The following is a 16,824-nucleotide window of genomic DNA, read 5'->3' on the forward strand; positions in this document are numbered from 1 at the left end:
TTGGCACCTGCCAGGAAATAACATTCTATACTCAACCTGGTAAGGCTGCTGGGAACTCTGAGTAAGGTGTCTGGCCAACATTTCCTAGGGGTTTTATTGGCTCCATCAAGCTTTAATTCCTTAAAGCTGTGTGGTCATATCTGTAATATGCATATGCATGCTGCTCTCAAATATGACATTCCAGTCAAAGCCTTGATAATATAATCAATGTTTCCAATGGTCTCCAGTTACAAGAGCAGATTCCTATTGAAATTATGTAAACAACTGCAGTTGCCATGAAAGAGAGAATACTTACTGACAGTTTCTGAACTCTGGAGGGTTCTGATAGAAAAGTTAAATGTGTCAGTTTGTTCACAAAAGAATATTTTATCATATTTTATCACATCTATCTTCTTAAGGGAAGACGTTTCCTTAAATCTGGTAGAGCCAACATAAGAGAACCAGCAATGTTTTAAACAAGAGTCATAAAAACCATAATCATCTTTCTCAATTCATTCAGTCCCATGTTACTAATTCTCGTTCTTTTTGAATGCAGCTTTTACACTAGTTCCAGAAATTCCTACCCAGTTTAATTTTATAATCTTAAAGATATTAGAAATCTGTATTTGTCAAAAGTCGTTTTCATGAATATCCTTGAAGATGAGAAACATTCTGCAGGAGCTTCAGAACAGTAATCATAAATAACAAAAGACTCAAAAGTGGACATGGTTAAAGATCTGGTAAGAGTTCATTATCATGCAGGTAACAAGGAAATCTGGTTATTTCTGTGACATAACATTTTAGTAATTAGAATGTAAAGTGATGACTTTTTGCCAGGACATATTAAAACTTCAGGGGTTTCATATATTTTCTGGAATAGTTATATCACGTACTCTTAAAATACAACCTAAAAAGGTTTATCACTATTTTTTGGACAATGATTCTATATAATTTAAGATTTCAAGTATACAAACCTAATTAGACAAAGACTTCATTTAGAACTCAAATCTTGGGAAATTTGTTAAAAACCTGAGAAATTTTAGAGTGCCTAAGTAGGATGACAGATCATTATAAAACTTAATATTTAATTGTATAATTAAACCAAGATGGCAATAAGAGATTCTACACAAGGTTATACAATTGTAAACAAAACTTTAATACTGAGAAATTTTAGTTCTCTTAAGTAATCAAAGACCTGATAGACAAAACACAGAAATTTTGGTTTTCTGAGCCAACAAAGAAAAGAAAAACCCACATTTGTTTACAATTTCTTATCAAGAACAGACCAACAATCCAAGAAAACTTTGTATTTTTAACAGAGAGTAAACCACTTTCAATGTTATACCAGTGCCCTCCTAAAAATTCATCCATTCCAATCTCAGTCTTGATTACAAAATTCTTTCCTAAGTTTTCCCTTTATAAACCTTTTACAATTCTCTTTTTCACTCAGATTTTGTCCTCAGCCTTCTCTCTCTTGTTTTAGGAAAAAATTACTTTCTTTTACCTCAACAAAAATGTATCCTCATCCCTCACCCCTTTCCTAAACACTTCCTACTCCTACCTGCAGAGTTGCTTCCCTTATTCTTTTCAATTACATTTAGAAGAATTTTACTTTAAGAAAATTAGTCTCCGATGAAAACTAAGTAGTAACTGTGAACTCTGTTATACCAGAATTCTTTAGATCAGAAATTTATGAATATATTTCATAATTTCTAAAAACACCTTTTTTTAAAAACATAATACAACTTTAGTAAAGCTTAAGACATGTTTACTACCAAATCCAAGTATCCTCAGTTTCTCTGCAATAAGAAGCCCAAATCAGACAAACCTACATTCAGTAGATCAATGCTTTAGTATTCTATTTTATTTGGAAAAGACTTAGCTATCCAATGAATTTAGCCCAATTTATCATTTAACTTAGCAAAATTTGAATGTTTTAGGTTAGCAAATATTTTGAAAGATATTTAAAAGTTTTAGCTACAAACCTTTTTGTCTGTTATTAAGACTTGTTATTAACTTGTTAACAACTGCCCATGAAAACTTCTATGAGACAGACAAATTAACCATCAATTTGAGTTGTCTTTTTGTTGGCAAATCGCAACAGAGATAACATGAGCTTATTTGATCTTTATTAAACCTTGTAAGAATAGAAGTTTTATATGTAATGTTGATAACTCTAAAAACATGTTTATTTTAATTAACTGAACAACCTTGAATGTGGTGCTTGTATCCTCTAAAAAGTCAATCAATTTGCTCCCAGTGTCAATTTTACTTGGGACTCCTGCGGGGAAATCGAGTAGATGGTTTAAGTCCAGGGAAGTCCTTGGGTGCCTTCATGCTGATTTGGGAAGTGCTTCAGTTTGAACTTCATAAGGAGGTAGCCCAATAGCTTGGGGTGCTCTTTGCTCCTCAACAGTGAGGGTAGGGAGAGAAGGAGCCAATGGTGGCAGAGGCACAGAGGATGGTATAGGAGATGGTTATGCAAGCCATGTCCATGGTAATGTAGAAACAGGAGTGGGGAAGGCAGGGCACAGGGGCTCAGCTGCTAATGCTGAAATGCAGCCAGCAAGGCTGGAAGCAGATAAAAACCCAGAAGGCAGAGAAAGAGGATCCTAATGTGCACATATGTGAACTTACTCATCAGGTTGAACAGCTGAACAGATGCATGTTTTCTTTCCACAATGAATAGTGAGAATAGGCAGTCCATGCTGGGTCAGAGAAGACAGGGAGCCTCCCTAAAACAAAAGGAGTTTTGACAGGATGAGAATACACTGACAGCAGCCTGCATTCATAGGTAGACTAACCACAGACAATTGGCTCCAATTATCATAGCAATTAACCTGGGATATGAATGAGGGAGAAGCCCCCCCATACCAAAAATTGGGCAATATTCATTCAATTCTCTCAAGATAGGTTGCAGATCTGACACACAAAAGACACAAACAAAACAAGAGACTCAGGAAAAAACAGGGGGAGGCTTGTACAATCTTGTCAGTAACCCATTTACAAGAGAGGAGAGGAGGGGCACACAGAGAACAGGACAGAACACAGGTGAAGTGGTAGATTAATAGAAGTAGAACTGCCTGAGGCTGTTGATCAGCTGACAGTGGGTTGAGGGGTAGAGGGTAAGGAGAATGGTGTCCTTGGACATCCTGAAAGGGTATGGACAGATCAGAGTTTTGGTATAAGGCCATAAAGACCTGACCATATGGGAGATTGGTACCCCTTTTTTTCCCTCCCCAGAAGAGATCAAGTTGTAATATGGTATTATAGTTAAGACTACCATTCTCTGGTCAGACTTCCCTGTCCTCTAGTTTACATCAGGGCCAAGCAGTGTTACAAAAGAAGATAAGTGTTTTTCTTTCTAAGCTTTCTAGTGGGAACTGGTCCCAGTGTCTCAAGATACATCTTAGGAGAGAATTTGGGGATGGACACAGATTTTTCCATTGTCTTCAGGGAGAGATGACTACTTTAATGAGAAAAGGAGCAAAAAAACATGGGCTCTCATTGTTCCCAACAGGGGGCTCTGATCTCCTGAGAATGTTATAGAAGCCTGGAGTCTTACTATCCTGAAGAGAGCTGATTTTCTCCCAGGATCTCAATAGGACCTTAATTAGGAACTCTTCCAGAGATTTCTGATGGTGAGTGGACTGTGGGCATCCTCAGCCTGCTGTCCATTTGCCCCCTGTCATCACAGCGTGGCTAACATGCTATGTGATGAACTGGCCAACCTTTGTTCTAGGGCCTGTGCCTCATCCTGGCACCTAGAGTGACGGGAGTGATGGCCCTCCTGAAGATCATGATAGGAATGATAAAAGCAATGTTCAATAAGTAGCCCTGATCTGCTAGGTCTCTTGACAATTGGTGGCAAACAATGGTTGCCAAGGATAGGGGTTGCCTTAGATTTTCTAAGTATTTCTTGTCTGACAGGAACATTTTGATCTCTTCTGCTTTGTAGCCCATCTAGATAGAACTATCCTCTATGTCCCATTTTTCTCTGACTCCCTGAACTGCTTGAGTTGAATGGGATTCAGTTAAATGGTGACTAACGCAAACCCACAGGGAAAATCTTGTTGGGTGTGGTCCCTTGCTAGGGTATAAATGGCTTATAGCCCATTTTATGGTGATCCATACAAGCAAAACAGTGAGAGTTACAGGATCTCTGTGATGGGCAGCAGAACATCCCACAGATCTCTCTGTGCCCTTCTATCAGCAAGGGAGAGTCCTGAAGTAGGTAGGAGAAGGGCCAGCTGAGGCTCAACATGGGGCACCAGAGTGTGAAATAAATCTTGCAGATACTCCACAATACAAGGACAAGTCTCTGCCATTCTCAAGATAACCTTTCAAAGTGAACCTGCTCTTCTTGGTGTCAGCTTTGTGTTGTCCCATCTCTGGTAGTTGTCTGAGGGAACAAATGTGAATGGGCTAAGAGGAGTGAGTCTGTAGTTGATTTAAAAAAAAAAAAAAGAGAGAGAGACGGCTGCCTGGGTGGCTATCAGTTAAGTGTCCAATTCATGATTTCTGCTCAGTTCATGATCTTAGGGTTATGAAACTGAGCCCCATGTCTGGCTCTGTGCTAGATGTAGAGCCTGCCTGAGATACTCTCCCTCTCCTTTTGTCCCACCTCCTGCTCATGTGTGTGCATTCTCTCTCTAAAATAACAAAATCTTTATAAAAAAAAAAAGACAGAAAAGATGAGATAAATAAATACAAGATGCTTAACACATAATAGAAGGACCAAAAGAAAGATTTCTGAAGAGGTAGAGATCATCTGGGAATACAAGGATTAGTGCACTAATACCAAGGATTAGTGTAATGAATCTCAGTGTGCTGCATGTGAGTGTCACTTCCATGAATGAACATTAACCACTCTTTTACATATCTCAGTTTCTCCCACTGGAAGTCTAAGACAACTGGGGGAGGGGGTCTCAGAGCACTGGAGGGTCAGTCCTTACATGTGTGTTCATGGATGAGCCAAGGTTTTAATTACCAGTGAGCTGGAAAGCCCTATGGGACCTCTGTACCTCCTGAGAAATAATCTCTGACACTTCCATAAAACTCTTAGTCACCTAAGAGTGCTTTTTGACTAGAAGGAGCAAGTGTCCCTTTATTCTTCAGAGCTGAAAATCAGTCTATCGTAAATGCTATTGGACCATCTAGTTCTCAGGTAGATCAGAAAGAGACAATAGAACAACGGAGTGACTAAGAAACTCTCCAGCACAAGGTAGGCAAAAGTTTGAGACTCACTGATGAATAAGGTCACTTAACACACCATTACCTACATGGTTGCCAAAAGATGGTGCTGGGTAAACTGGGGAGACTCCAGGACCCTGAGACCTCAACCCAGCTCATCCCAAAGATGTTACTGATGATTCTTGGTCTTGTTACAAGAAAGAATTCAAGACACACAACAGGGTGGATGAGTGACACAAGTGGAAAAGTTTATTAATGAAAAAATACACTCTTGAAATGTGAGAGCAGGTAAATTGGAGAGAGAGAGAGAGAGAGAGAGAGGGAGATGAGCTTGGAGGTTCAGGTATCTTTTTCTTTTTCTATCTCTCTCTCCTGCCCTTCCTTCTCTCCTTTCCTAAATTTTCCTTCCCTTCCTTCCCTTTCCTTTCTTTTTTCCTTCCCTTTCTTCCGTCCCTTCCCTTCTGTCCCTTCCTTCCCCCTTTTATCCCCTGAATGACCCTGAGATAAGACCTGAGCTGAGATCAGGAGTTGGATGCTTAACTGACAGAACCACCAAGGTGCTCCCTGGTTTCTATCTTTTATTAACAGTTGTTGACAAGGGGGGGGGTATTCATTACTTGGGGAGGGGGGATGGAGTTTTTGAAAGCAGGGTTTCAGCTTTTTCCTCCTTATTTGGCCTTGGGTTTCTGGCCTATTTTGTCAGCCATCTTGGGCCAATGGTTTCAAATACTGTCAGGACAGGCCTCTGACTTTCCCAATAGCTGACCAGGACTTCCTCTCTGCAGACCACCAGGCATCCTGTTAGAACCTAAGGAACTGTCTCTAATGGAAGGAAGGAAATAATGAAGATTAGAGTAGAAATAAGTGAAATGGAAAAAAAAAAACAACCCAATAGAACAGATCAATGAAACCAGGAGCTCGTTCTGTGAAAAGATCAACAAACTTAATAAACCTTTTTCCAGACTCATAAGGGAGAGAAAGGGAGATGGTGATAGAGACAGAGAGAGAGGTAGAGGGGATTCAAATAAATAAAATCGGAAATAAAAGGAGAAATAACCAACACTACAAAAATAAATACAAAAGATTTTATGAGAATATTGTGAAAAACTATACACCAACAAATTGGACAATTTAGAAGAAATGGACAAATTCCTAGAAACATATAAACCTTCTAAAACTGAACCAGGAAGAAACAGAATATTTGAACAGATGGATTACAGGCAATAAAAATAAGTCAGTAATAATAATAATAAAAAAAAACTTACAACGAACAAAAGTCCAGGACCAGATGGCTTTACAGGTGAATTCTCCTGAACATTTAAAGAGTTAATACCTATTTTCTGCAACTATTTCAAAAATTAGAAGACAAAGGAAAGCTTCCAAATTCATTCTATGAGGCCAGTGCTACCCTGATACCAAAACCAGATAAAGACACTACAAAAAAAGAGAGCTACAGGCCAATATCTCTGATGAACATAGATTCAAAAATCCTCAACAAAATATTAGCAAACTGAATCTAATAATACATTAAAAAAATCATTCACCACCATCAAGTGGAATTTATTCCTGGGAAGCAAAAGTGGTTTCCTATTCACAAACCAGGGACACCTGGGTAGCTCAGTGGGCTAAACCTCTGCCTTTGGCTCAGGTCATGATCTCAGGGTCCTGGGATCAAGCCCCCACATTGGGATTTCTGCTCAGCTGGGAGTCTCTCTCCCTCTCTCTGTCTGCCTCTCTGCCCACTTGTAATCTTTCTCTCTGTGTCAAATAAATAAATAAAAATCCTTAAAAATATTCATAAATCAATGTGATTGATACATCATATCAACAAGAGAAAGGATAAAAACCATATGATCATTTCAATAGATGAAGAAAAAAGTTAACAAAGTATAGCATCTATTCATCCTCAAGAAAGTAGGCTTAGTGGGAGTGTACCTTAACATAATAAAGGCTGTAATAAAAAACCTACAGCTAACATCATTTTCAGTGGTGAAAAATTGAGTCTCCCCTAATGTCAGGAATAAGACAAGAATGTCAATTTTCCCTACTTTTAGTCAGCATAGCACTGGAAGTCCTAGCCATGGCAATCACACAAGAAAGAGAAATAAAAGACATCTAAATTGGTAAGGAAGAAGTAAAATTGTCACTATTTGCAGATGACATGAGACTATATAGACAACCCTAAAGACTTCACCAAAAAGCTATTAGAACTGATAAATTAATTCAGTAAGTTTGCAGGATTCAAAATCAATATAAAGAAATTCATTACATTTCTATATACGAATAATGAAGTAGCATAAAGAGAAATTATCATGGGCTGGGAGAACAAATATTGTTAAAATATCTATACTACCCAAAGCACTCTATAATACATTTAAAGCAATCTATCAAAATACCAATAGCATTTTTTTCACATAATTAGAACACATAATACTAAAACTTGTATGGAACCACAAAAGATCCCAAACAGCTAAAGCAGTCTTAGAATAAAACTGGAGATATCACAATCCAAGATTTTAGGTTATACTACAAAGCTACAGTAATCAAAACAGTACAGTCCTAGCACAAAAAAAATGGATACATAAATCACTGGGACAGAATAGAGAGAGCACAGAAATAAACTCGTGATTATATGGTATACAAAGGAGGCAAGAACAGACAATGGAAAAGAGACAATCTCTTCAAGAAATGGTGCTGGGAAAACTGGACAGTTAAATGCAAAAGAATGAAACTGGACCACTTTCTCACACCACACACAAAGATAAAGTAAAAATGAATTAAAGAGCAAAATGTGGGACCTGAAATTATAAAACTCCTAGAAGAGAGCAGTCAGTAATTTCTGATATCTAAGTAGCAATATTTTTCTATGTCTCCTGAGGCAAGGAAAACAAAAGCAAAAATAAACCACTGGGACTACATAAAAATTGAAAGCTATTGCACAGAAAAGGAAAAAAAAAATCAAGAAAACAAAAAGACAACCTACTGAATGGAAGAAGAGATTTGCAAATGATATATCAGACAAGGTGTCAGTATCCAAAAATATATAAAGAACTTAAACAGTTCAACACTCAATAAACAATTCAACACTCAACACTAAATAAATTAAAAAATGGGCAGAAGATATGAACAGACATATCTCCAAAGAAGACATCCAGATGGCCAACAAACCCATGAAAAGATATTCATTATCACTTACCATCAGGGAAATGCAAATTAAAACCACAATGAGATATTACTTCACATCTGTCAGAATGGCTAAATCTACAGCACAAGAAACAAAAGGTGATGGTGAGGATGTGGGGAAAAAGGAATCCTCATGCACTGTTGTTGGGAGGGCAAAATGGTGAAAAACAGTATAGGGGTTCCTCAAAAAATTAAAAATAGAATCACCATATGAGTCAGTAATTTCACTACTGGATATTTACTGAAATAATACAAAAACACTAATGCAGAAAGATATATGCACCTCTATGTATACTGAAGCCTTATTTAGTATAGCCAAGACACTGAAGCAACCCTACTGTTCATCAAGAGATGAGTGTATAAAGAGGTAGTACATATGCTACATTTTCAGCCACAGAAAATGAAATCTTGCCATTTACAACATCATTGATCACTCTAGAAGTTATAATACTAAGTAAAATAAGTCAGAGAAAGAAGTACTATATGGTTTCATTTATATGTGGAATTTAAGAAATAAAACAATAAGGAAAAAAAAGAGACAAACTTAGAAACATGCTCTTAAATATAGAGAACAAACTGATTACCAGAAGGGAGGTGGGCTCAAGAAATAGGTGAAGCGGATTAAGAGTACACTCATCATCATGAGCACTGAGTAATGTATAGAACAGTTGAAGCACTTTTGTACACCTGAAACTAATATGACACTGTGTGTTAATTGCACTGGAATTAAAACAAATCCATAAAATTTGGTTGGAGGAGTAGAAATGTAGATCTTTATAATGTTTTCAAAGTTAGGATTGTCATCAACTTAAAATCAATTTATTAATAAAGTTGTTTTATGAAAGCCTCATGGTACCCACAAAGCAAAATTCTATGGTATAATCAGAAAACATAATGAGAAAGGAATCTAATCATGTCAGTAGAGAAAATAAATCATGAATTAATTAGGGGAAAAAAAAAGAAAAAGAAAATGCTGTTCTAAGAGGGGCAATTTCTAGCAATACAGGCTTACCTCAAGAAGCAGAAAAATCTCAAATAAGCACCTTACCTTGCATCTAAAGCAGCTAGAAAAAGAATAACAAACAAAACCTAAAACAAGCAGAAGGAAATATTAAGATTAGAATAGAAATAAATAAGAGTGAGGCAAGATGGCTGAGGAGTAGGAGACCTAAATATCACTGGGTCCCTGGAGTTCAGCTAGCTAGTTATCAAAGCATCCTGAATACCTACAAACTCAATAGGAGATCGAAGAGAAGAAAAGGAGCCATTCTATGAACAGAAAAGCAACTGACTTCTGGAAGGTAGGACATACAGACAAGTGAATCTGAGGAGATATACAGGAAGAAAGACTGAAGCAGGGAAAGGCTGGCTCCCAGCAAGCAGTAGAGCAGCAAAGCACAAAATCAGAGCTTTTAGAAGTCTGCTCCACTGAGGGACGTTGCTTCAGAGGCTAAGTAGGGGTAGAATCCTTGCTGGGTTAGTGTGGTCTCAGGACCCTCAGGGTCACAGAAAGACCTGGGGTGCCTGAGTGTGGCAGAGTTCCCAGGTATTGGAGTGGGGAAGCCAGCTGCGGAGATGGAGCCAAGGAGGGGGCTCTAAGCTTGGGGTTACCTTAAACCGTGATCTTAGGCACAGCTGGGCCACTGTTCTTCGAGAAGGGACCCACAAGTGGAAGATCCAGGTAGACAGTTTCTCCTAACAGATCAAAATAAACTCTAAATCTAGCACATGGCTTTGTTCTAGTCTCCAGCCTGACTACCTTCTTTCCTCTTTTTTTTTTTTCCTTTCTTTTTTCAACCAATTTCTTATTAATTCCTTTTCTAGAATCCTCTTTAATTTTCATCTTCACGGTCATCTTCCATCCCTTCTTCATGTTTACCCTATATCTGTATATATACAGATATAGGGTATATATAATTATATATTATGTACATAATATATAATAATATATATTAATATTATTATATTAATTTAACATATATCTGTATATATACATATTGTATATATCTGTATATATTATATATATTATATCTATACATTATTATATTATATTTATCTGTATACATACTATATATCTGTATATATACTCTGTGTGTATGTGTATATATATATATATATATATATATATATATATATATATAAACATGAAGGGATGGAAGAGAGATATAATTCTTTCTTTAAAGTTTTGGGAGACAGTTTCTTCTAAAGGACCAAAATACACCCAAAATCAAGTGTGGTGCTCTATTCTATTCACCAGTCTAATATAGATAGAGATAGAGATAGAGATATAATTTTTCCTCATTTCTTCACCCCAGTTTTGGGTTTCCTCCAATTTGGCTAGTTTATCTTGTTCTGGGGTCATTGCTAACCTTTTAGTATTTTGTTCTCTCATTCATCTATTCTTATCTTGATAAAATGACAAGGCAGAAAAAGTCACCACAAAACAAAACAAAACAAAAAAACAAGAGGCAATACTGATGGCTAGGGACCTAATCAATATGGACATTAGCAATATGTCAGAACTAAAGTTCAGAATGACGATTATCAAGGTGCTACCTGGGCTCAAAAAAGCCACAAGTGGAAGACACTAGAGAATCCCTTTCTGGAGAATAAAAAGAACTAAAATCTATCCAAATTGAAATAAAAAAAGCTATTAATTAAGTGCAATAAAATATGGAGGCGCTTACTGCTAGGATAAATGAGGCAGAAGAGAGAATTAGTAATATAGAAGATCAAATGACAGAGAATAGAGAAGCTGGGAAAAAGAGAGATGAAACAACTACTGGACCATGAGAGGAGAATTCAAGAGATAGGTGATACCATAAGACAAAACAATATTAGAATAACTGGGATCCCAGAAGAAGAAAGAGAGAGGCAGAAGGCATATTGGAGCAAATTATAGCAGAGAATTTCCCTAAAGTGGTGAAGGGACCAAGCCTCAAAATCCAGGAGGCACAGAGAATTCCCCTCAAAAATCAATAAAAATAGGTCCACACCCTGTCATCTAATACAAAACTTCCAAGTCTCAATGACAAAGAGAAAGTCCTGAAAGCAGCTCAGGACAAGAGGTCTGTAACATACAACAATACAAATAATAGACTGACAGCAGACCTACCCACAGAGACTTGGCAGTCCAGAATGAACTGGCATGATATATGCAGAGCACTAAATGATTAAAATATGAAGCCAAGAATACTATATCTAGCTTGGCTGTCATTGAAAATAGAAGGAGAGATAAAAAGCTTCCAGGACAAAAAAAAATTAAAAGAATTTGCAAATACCAAACCAGCCCTACAGGAAATATTGAAAGGGATCCTCTAAACAGAGAGAGACTAAAAGTCACAAACCAGAAAGGAACAGAGATAATATACAGTGACAGTCACCTAACAGGCAATACAATGGCACAAAACTCATATCTTTCAATAGTTACCCTGAGTGTAAATGCACTTAATGCCCCAATCAAAACAAACAGGGTGTCAGAATGGATTAAAAAAAAAAAAAAACAAGACCTATCGATATGCTGTCTATAAGAAACTCATTTCATACCCAAAGACACCTCCAGATTTAAAGTGAGGGAGTGGAAAGCAATTTACCATGCTAATGGACATCAAAAGAAAGTGGGGGTGGCAATCCTTATATCAGACAAATTAGATTTTAAGTCAAAGACTACAATAAGAGATGAAGAAGGACACTATAATACTTAAAGGGTCTGTTCAACAAGAAGATCTAACAATTTTAAATATCTATAACCCAACAGGGGAGCAGTTAATTATATAAACCAATTAATAACAAATCAAAGAAACACGTCAACAATAATACAATAATATTAGGGGACTTTAACACCCCCCTCACTGAAATGAACAGATCATCTAAGCAAATTATCAACAAGGAAATAAAGGCTTTAAATAACATACTAGACCAGATGGATGTCACCAATATATTCAGAACATTCCATCCCAGAGCAACAGAATACATGTTCTTCTCTAGTGCACATGGAACATTCTCCAGAACAGATCACATCCTGGGTCACAAATCAGGTCTCAACCAGTACCCTAAGATTGGGATCATTCCCTGCATATTTTCAGACCACAATGCTCTGAAACTAGAACTCAATCACAAGAGGAAAGTTGAAAAGAACTCAAATACATGGAAGCTAAAGAGTATCCTACTAAAGAATGAATGGGTCAACCAGGAAATGAAGGAATCATTTAAAAAATTAATGGAAACAAATAAAAAGGAAAACACAACTGTCCAAAATCTTTAGGATACAGCAAATGTGGTCCTGAGAGGAAAGTATATAGCAATACAAGCCTTTCTCAGGAAAAGGTCTCAGAAAGGTCTCATGTACACAATCTAATCTTGTGTACAAAAGAATTTAAAAGAAAGTTCCCATGTACACAATCTAACCCTACACCTAAAGGAGCTGGAGAAAGAACAAGAAAGAAAGCCTAAACCCATCAGGAGAAGAGAAATAATAAAGATCAGAGCAGAAATCAATGAAATAGAAACCAAAAGAACAATAGAACAGATCAACAAAACTAGGAACTGGTTCTTTGAAAGAATTAATAAGATTGATAAACCCCTGACCAGACTTATCAAAAAGAAAAGAGAAAGGACCCAAATAAATAAAATCATGAATGAAAGAGGAGAGATCACAACCAACACCAAAGAAATACAAACAATCATAAAAACATATTATGAGCAACTATACACCAGCAAAGTTGACTATCTGGAAGAAATGGATGCATTCCTAGAGACCTATAAATTACCAAAACTGAACCAGAATGAAATAGAAAACCTGGACAGACCCATAACCAGTAAGGAGATTAAAGCAGTCATCAAAAATCTCCCAAAAAAACAAGGTATCCCAGCTAGCCTCCCAGGGGAATTCTACAAAACATTTAAAGAAGAATTAATACCTATTCTCCTGAAACTGTTCCCAAAAAATAGAAATGGAAGGAAAACTTCAAACTCATTTTATGAGGCCAGCATTACCTTGATCCAAAAACCAGACAAAGACTCCATCAAAAAACAGAATTACAGACCAATATCCTTAGTGAACACAGATGTGAAAATTCTCACCAAAATACTAGCCAATAGGATCCAACAGTATATTAAAAGAATTATTCACCATGACCAAGTGGGATTTATTCCAAGGCTGCAAGTTTGGCTCAACATCTGCAAATCAATCAATGTAATATAATACATTAATAAAAGAAAGAACAAGAACCATATGATACTATCAATAGATGCTGAAAAAGCATTTGACAAAGTACAGCATCCTTTCTTGATCAAAACTCTTCATAGTGTAGGGATAGAGGGTACATACCTCAAAATCATAAAATTCATCTATAAGGAACCCACAGCAAATATCATTTTCAATGGGGAAGAACTGAGAGCTTTTCCCTTATGGCCAGGAACATGGCAGGAATGTCCACTATCACCACTGCTATTCAACATAGTACTAGAAATCCTAGCCTCAGTAATCAGGTGACAAAAGGACATTAAAAGCATCAGAATCGACAAAGAAGTCAAACACTCACTCTTTGCAGATGATATGATACTTTATGTGGAAAACCCAAAAGACTCCACTCCAAAACTGCCAGAACATGTACAGGAAATTCAGTAAAATGTCAGGATATAAAAATCAATGCACAGAAATCAGTTGCATTTCTATACACCAACAACAAGACAGAAGAAAGAGAAATTAAGAGTTGATAACATTTATAGTTGCACTCGAAATCACAAGATACCTAGGGATAAACCTAGCCAAAAAGGCAAAAAATCTGTACTCAGAAAACTATACTTAGGAAAGGAATTGAGGAGGACAAAGAAATGGAAAAGCGTTCCATACTCATGGATTGGAAGAACAAATATTGTGAAAATGTCTATGCTACCTAAAGCAATCTATGCATTTAATGCAATCTCTATCAAAATACCATCAATTTTTTTTCAAAGAAATGGAACAAATAATCCTAAAATTTATATGGAACCAGAACAGATCCCAAATAGCCACAGGAATGTTGAAAAAATAAGCCAAAGTTAGTGGCATTACAGTTCCAGACTTCAAGCTCTGATACAAAGCTGTAATCATCAAGATGTCGGGTACTAACAAAAAACCAGACACATAGGTCAATGGAACAGAATAGAGAGGTCAGAAATAGACTCTCAACTCTATGATCAACTAATCTTCGACAAAGCAGGAAAGAATGTCCAATGGAAAAGACAGTCTCTTCAACAAATGGTGTTGGGAAAATTGGACAGCCACATGCAGAAGAATGAAACTGGACCATTTCCTTACACCACACACATAAACAGACTCAAAATGGATGAAACACCTCAATGTGAGACAGGAATCCAGCAAAATCCTTGAGGAGAACACAGGCAGCAACCTCTTCAACCTCAGCGACAGCAATTTCTTCCTAGAAACATCACCAAAGGCAAAGGAAGCAAGGGCAAAAATGAAATATTGGGACTTAATAAAGATCAAAAGCTTTTGTGTAGCAAAAGAAACAGTCAACAAAACTAAAAGTTGACTGGCAGAATGGGAGAAGATATTCACAAATGACATATCAGATAAAGGGGTAGTATCCAAAATCTATAAAGAACACATCAAACTCAAAACCCAAAGAACAAATAATCCAATCAAGAAATGGGCAGAAGACATGAACAGACATTTCAGCAAAGAAGATATCCAGGTGGCCAACAGACACAAGAAAAATGCTCAACATCACTTGGCATCAGAATGGCTAAAATTAACAAGCCAGGAAATGACAGATGCTGACAAGGATGCGGAGAAAGGGGAACACTCCTACACTGTTGGAATGCAAGCTGGTGCAACCACTCTGGAAAACAGCATGGAGGTTCCTCAAAAAGTTGAAAATAGAGCTACCCTATGACCCAGCAATCGCACTACTGAGTATTTACCCTAAAGATACAAATGTATGGATCTGAAGGGGCATGTGCACCCAAATGTTTATAGCAGCAATGTCAACAATAGTCAAAGTGTGGAAAGAATGTATGGGTCCATCAACTGAGGAATGGGTAAAGAACATGTGGTATATATATACACACACACACAATGGAATACTATGCAGCCATCAAAAAAATGAAATCTTGCCATTTGCAATGATGTGGATGGAACTAGAGGGTATTATGCTTAGTGAAATAAGTCAACCACAGAAAGACAATTATCATATGATCTCCCTGATATGAGGAATTTGAGAGGCAGAGTTGGGGGTTTGGGGGGTTGGAAAGGAAAAAATGACACAAGATAGAATTGGGAGGTAGACAAACCATAAAAGACTCTTTTTAAAAAAAAATTTTTTTTTTAATTTCTTTTCAGTGTAACAATATTCATTGTTTTTGCACCATACCCAGTGCCATAAGAGACTCTCAATCTCACAAAACAAACTGAGGGTTGCTCAGGGGAGGGGGTTATGGAAAGGGTGGTTGGTTGTGGACACCAGGTAGGTTATGTGCTATGGTGAGTGCTGTGAAGTGTGTAAGCCTGATGATTCACATACCTGTACCCCTGGGGCAAATAATATATTATATGTTAATAAAAATAATTAAAAAAGAAAAAATCACCACATGATCCATTCGTTTCTCTACTAGGAATTCAACCAAAGAATACAAAAACACTAATGAGAAAAGATATATGCACTCTATGTTTATTGCAAACTTATTTAGAATAGCCAAGATATGGAAACAACCCAGTGTCCATCACTACATCAATGGATAACGGAGAGGTGTGTGTACACACACACACACACACACACACACACACACGCCCCATACACTAGAATATTACTCAGCCAAAAAAATGAAATCTTGCCATTTGCAGCAAGTATAATGCTAAACAAGATAAGTCAGATAAAGACAAATACCATATGATTCACTCAAATGTGGAATTTAAGAAACAAAACAGACTCTCTTTTTTTTTTTTTTTAAAGATTTTATTTATTTATTTGACAGAGAGAAATCACAAGTAGACGGAGAGGCAGGCAGAGAGAGAGAGAGGGAAGCAGGCTCCCTGCTGAGCAGAGAGCCCGACGCGGGACTCGATCCCAGGACCCTGAGATCATGACCTGAGCTGAAGGCAGCGGCCTAACCCACTGAGCCACCCAGGTGCCCACAAAACAGACTCTTAAAATCAGAGAACAAACTGGTGGTTCCCAGAGGGGAGATGGGTTGGGGGGGATGGGTAAATAGGTGAATGAGATTAAGCATACACTTTTCATGGTGAGTGCTGAGTAATAAATAAAGTTGTTGAATCATTGTATTATATAAATGAAACAAATATAACACTGTACATTAATTGTACTGCAATTTTGCAAAGCCATCTGTCCACTTTTGTGTGACTACTTGTCTAATCAGAGAAAGAAATCATTTTATTTTCTGGTCCTACTCATTAGCCCCACATATCCTCTCCATTTGCATCTTCTATTCCCTTTGCAAAATCCATTG

The 16,824-nt window shown here is 37.1% G+C and overlaps 1 protein-coding gene across 1 annotated transcript in view; it reads left to right on the top strand.

Annotated features, from left to right (window-relative positions):
• Positions 1–16,530, top strand: part of IPO8 (importin 8) — a 116,050-nt gene extending 99,520 nt beyond the window's left edge. The window contains exon 25 of the mRNA XM_059402725.1: positions 16,333–16,530. Coding sequence (XP_059258708.1) covers positions 16,333–16,349 — 17 coding nt within the window. The 3' untranslated portion in view covers positions 16,350–16,530. The remainder of the gene's footprint in view (positions 1–16,332) is intronic.
• Positions 16,531–16,824: the final 294 nt, after the last annotated feature.

Source organism: Mustela nigripes, chromosome 6 (genome assembly GCF_022355385.1).
Source record: "Mustela nigripes isolate SB6536 chromosome 6, MUSNIG.SB6536, whole genome shotgun sequence".
NCBI classification, from domain to species: domain Eukaryota; kingdom Metazoa; phylum Chordata; class Mammalia; order Carnivora; family Mustelidae; genus Mustela; species Mustela nigripes.